General features: G+C 42.3%; 1 protein-coding gene across 1 annotated transcript; it reads left to right on the top strand.

Annotated features, from left to right (window-relative positions):
* Positions 1-2,868: 2,868 nt before the first annotated feature.
* LOC132008964 (protocadherin gamma-B2-like) lies at positions 2,869-4,594 on the top strand (the record flags this gene model as incomplete). Its single annotated transcript, XM_059387423.1, has 1 exon — positions 2,869-4,594. A coding segment is annotated over exon 1 (1,581 nt), but the record flags the coding sequence as incomplete, so codon positions are not given.
* Between the last annotated feature and the right edge of the window lie 4 nt (positions 4,595-4,598).

The following is a 4,598-nucleotide window of genomic DNA, read 5'->3' on the forward strand; positions in this document are numbered from 1 at the left end:
CGCTCATCAGCCAGGAGAGCTGTGGGAAAAGCGAGCCTCTTCTGGTAACTCAGGATTTACTTGAAACAAAAGGAGATCCTAGTCTTCAACAGGTGAGTCAATCTTGCCACACAAAACACAGGCAGAGAGCTATATAAACGTCTCCAGTTGTATAAGGTAATAGACATATTAGGTAATATGTGAAGTAAAGACACTTCTTTTTTAGTATTCTATTACTTTAAAGGGGAGGGGCATGGGGCGCCTGGGTGTCTCAGTTGGTTAAGTCTGCCTTTGGCTCAGGTCATGATCCCAGGGTCTGGGAGGGAGCCCCGCCTCAGGCTCTCACTCCACTGGGAGACTGCTGCTCCCTCTGCCTGTGCATGCTCTCTTTCATCTATAAAAATGAATAAATCAAAATAAAAGGAAGGGGCAGATGATCCCTCAAGAATAATCAATAGTAATTACTACTTAAAGTTCATTACTTAATATTTGTAGTCTTCATTTAGTTACAGTTTCAGGAACAGTATCTTAATTGTATACCTCAGCCTCTCTTCTTTAAGTGCCATTTTTCATTTAGGCATTAGTGAAAGGATAGAATGGAACTGTGAAATGCAGGGCATTTGCTCAGTAGGTAGACCGTGGGACTTGATCTTTGGGTCATGAGTTTGAGCCCCCATGTTGGATGGTGAGGTTGCTTTTATTTTTTATTTTTTTTAGTAGGTGCCAAACCCAGCGTGAAGCTCAAGGCAGGGCTAGAACTCACAATCCTGAGGACAAGACCAGAGCCGAAGTCAAGAGTCAGATGCTTAACCAACTGAGCCACCCAGGCACCCTAGAGAATGACCTTCAAAAAAGAAAAAAGGAAGAGGGGCGCTTGGGTGGCTCAGTGGGTTAAGCCTCTGCCTTTGGCTCAGGTCATGTTCTCAGGGTCCTGGGATACCCCCCCCCTGGGTTCTCAGCTCAGCGGGGAACCTGTTTCTGCCCCACCCTTCCTACTTGTGATCTCTGTCAAATAAATGAATAAAATCTTTTTTAAAAAAAAGAACAGAAATGAAAGGCAATTGTGTAAAAGCAAAGTGAAGTATTCTATGAAGCTGTTATTGATTCTAGACTATTTTAAAATTTACTCTTTTTTACACTTGGGTTTAAGTTTTCTTTTTTTCCTTGAATGGGTTTTTTCCATTACAATTAAACAGTGGCAGGGGCGCCTGGGTGGCTCAGTGGGTTAAGCCTCTGCCTTTGGCTGGGGTTGTGGTCTCCAGGCCCTGGGATTGAGCCCCACATCAGGCTCTCTGCTCAGCTCTCTTCCTCATCTCTCTCTTCCTGCCTCTCTGCCTACTTGTGATCTCTCTCTGTCAAATAAATAAGTAAAATCTTAAAAAGATATATAATTAAACAGTGGCAACTTATAAATACTGGAGAAAATATTAACATTTAAATATAATTTTAATGGGGATAGCTGCTCAATTGGATTGACGTATTTCAAGTATTTTGTTGTTGCAGTTTCTGAGATGCATCAGCAGTCACTATGTATGATTCCTTTGTGCATTTCTGTGATTATCAAAAATATTGCCCATTTTATTTCATTGTTCTTCAAGTAGACTGAAGGAGTAATTTTAATAATTTCTAAATTTTCTATTATGGCATCACTATGAGATCCTTCTCAATTTCTAAGGAAAACATAACTTTCAAAACTTTCCTTTTTCATCACGAGAGTCACTTATAAAGTTTAGGTAACTTGGATTCTGAATTGATATGATTTATCCTACTTATTAAGTAGGCTTCATCCCTGTTCCTAAAAATTACTCTCGGTTAGCCCTGAGATAGCTCTGGGATGATCTGATATCGGGGAAATATTTTGTGTGGGAGGGATATGCAACACTTTTCTTCCTTGTGCCTTCCTTAAGTTCTGTGAGTTAACTAAGAATTCATGAATGTCTAGGGCCACACAAATTAGTGCTCTTTAGATAGCAGGTAATTATAGCAGTAGATTGTGTTAGATAGCAGGGAATTGTAGCAGTAGATTGTGGACAATGCCTCAATTCATTCAGAAGGAGCATTTTAGTTTCTAAATGCTTTTGTCTTTGTGGGAAACTGTGTTGTGATACATAGAAAAACAGATCATCATATGATGCAGTTAGCTGGCATGGGGAAAGGAGAGAGGAAATAATATTGAGAAAGATTCTGGGGAGATTATTTAAAATACTGAAGCTTTAAAATAAAATTTGGAAATATCGATTGACCTGAAACTGTGTCAAGCATATTTGGATGCTGGCATTACAAATACATTCCAGAATCAGAGTGAAACATATTTTAAATGTCTAAGAGAGCAGTAGATATTTTTTACCCTAATGTCACATTGAAAATGTATTTTTGTTTGAGTGGGCACTGGGTTTCTTTTAGAAAATAGTATTTCTGGTTAAGTAACTTATTGTACAACAATATAATGGAAGAAATAAATGGAAAAGCTCTTTATCTACTGATACGAAAGAATTTCAAGATATAATGAGTGAAAAAAGCAAGATGCAAAACATATTATATTGTATATTTACATATCGAAGGGAGGATAACATTTGTATAAATCTGCACTGTACAAAACATTTCCGGAATGGTACACACAAATAAACGTAACACTTATTTCTCCTGGGAGAAATGTATTGTTGAAAGCAGAGAGGAGGACAGTATGTTGTAAGTACCTTTTCAGTTTGGAGCTATGTGAATATATACCATTTTAAAAACAATTAGTCTCTGTAAATTCAGAAAAGAAATATATTTGCAAAACGTTTACAAGCAATTGGTACGGTTCCACGGAAAACCTCTGGGTGTCGCTGTAGGTCAAAAAAGTGAGAGAAGAAGCTCTTGGGAGCCTCTTAGAGGGTAACTTCCTGCTCTAACCAGCCACTTAGAGGAGACCAGTAAAGATTCAGATACAGAAAACAAAAGCAGAAAGAGAGACCCTATTTGGGCTTTGCCATCCAAGGAGGACTTATTTCTCCTCCCGACCAAAAGCAGAGCCACCGTGGAGAGAGACAGGATGAGGCAGAGCACAGAGAGGAGCGGCCCAGCGCTGTGGCGGCAGGTATTGTTGGCTTTCCTGCTGTCTTTGTTCCGCGGGGCTCTCCCGAATCAAATCCGGTATTCAGTTCCGGAAGAGCTGGCCCAAAACTCAGTGGTAGGAAACCTCGCCAAGGATCTGGGGCTCAGTGTCCAGGACTTGCCAGCCCGGAAGCTGCGGGTTAGTGCGGAGAAAGAATATTTCACTGTAAACCCTAAGAGTGGGGACTTACTTGTGAGTAACAGAATAGACCGAGAGCAGATATGCGGAAAGAAGTCTCTGTGTATTCTGGATTTCGATACTGTCGCTGAGAACCCACTAAATATTTTCCATATAGCAGTAATAGTGCAGGATATAAATGACAACACCCCACTATTCAAACAGAATAAGATTGAATTAAAAATTGTAGAATCCACCAAGCCAGGTAAAACGTTTCCACTGGATCCGGCCCTGGATTCAGATGTTGGTCCAAATTCACTGCAAAGATACCATCTTAATGACAATGAGCACTTTGATCTCACAGAGAAACAGACTGCAGATGGACGTAAATATCCTGAGTTGGTTCTGAAACATTCTTTAGACAGAGAAGAACAGAATTTCCATCAATTGGTTCTAACAGCTGTGGACGGTGGGGACCCACCCCAAAGCGGCACTGCTCAGATCCAAATCCAAGTGACTGATGCTAACGATAACCCCCCAGTGTTCATCCAGGACATATACAAGGTCAGCTTGCAGGAAGGTGTACCCCAAGGCTTTTCCGTGCTTCAAGTAACAGCTACTGACCAGGACGAGGGTGTCAATGCAGAGATCACCTACTCCTTTCATAATGTGGACGAACTAGTGGAACGGTTCTTTAACTTAGATAAAATAACAGGCGAAATCACGACAAAGGATGATTTTGATTTTGAAATTGCTAATAGTTACACTTTCAGTGTAGAAGCAAAAGATCCTGGAGATCTAGTGGCACACTGCAGTATCCAAGTTGAAATTGTTGATGAGAATGATTGTGCACCTGAAGTGATTATCACTTCAGTGTTTACTCCCCTGCCAGAAGATTCGCCACCAGGAACAGTGATTGCCTTAATAAAAACAAGGGATAGAGACTCTGGAGAAAATGGAGAAGTTTACTGCCAAATCTTGGGAAAGGCTGACTTTATGCTGAAATCTTACTCGAAGAACTATTACAAGCTAGTGACACATGGGCCTCTGGACCGGGAGGAGATTCCAGAATACAACATCATTGTATTGGCCACCGACAGGGGAAAGCCGCCCCTCTCCTCCAGGACTAACATCACCCTGCACATCGCAGATGTCAACGACAACGCGCCAGTTTTCCAACAGCCTTCGTACATCGTTCATGTGGCAGAGAACAATCCTCCTGGCGCCTCGATTGCCCAAGTCAGCGCCTCCGACCCCGACCTGGGGCCCAACGGTAGCGTCTCCTACTCCATCATCGCCAGCGACCTGGAGCCACGGGCGCTGGCGTCCTACGTGTCCGTGAGCGCGCAGAGCGGGGTGGTGTTCGCGCAGCGCGCCTTCGACCACGAGCAGCTGCGCGCCTTCG

The sequence above is a fragment of the Mustela nigripes genome, unplaced genomic scaffold (assembly GCF_022355385.1).
Source record: "Mustela nigripes isolate SB6536 unplaced genomic scaffold, MUSNIG.SB6536 HiC_scaffold_2503, whole genome shotgun sequence".
Taxonomy (NCBI): Eukaryota; Metazoa; Chordata; class Mammalia; order Carnivora; family Mustelidae; genus Mustela; species Mustela nigripes.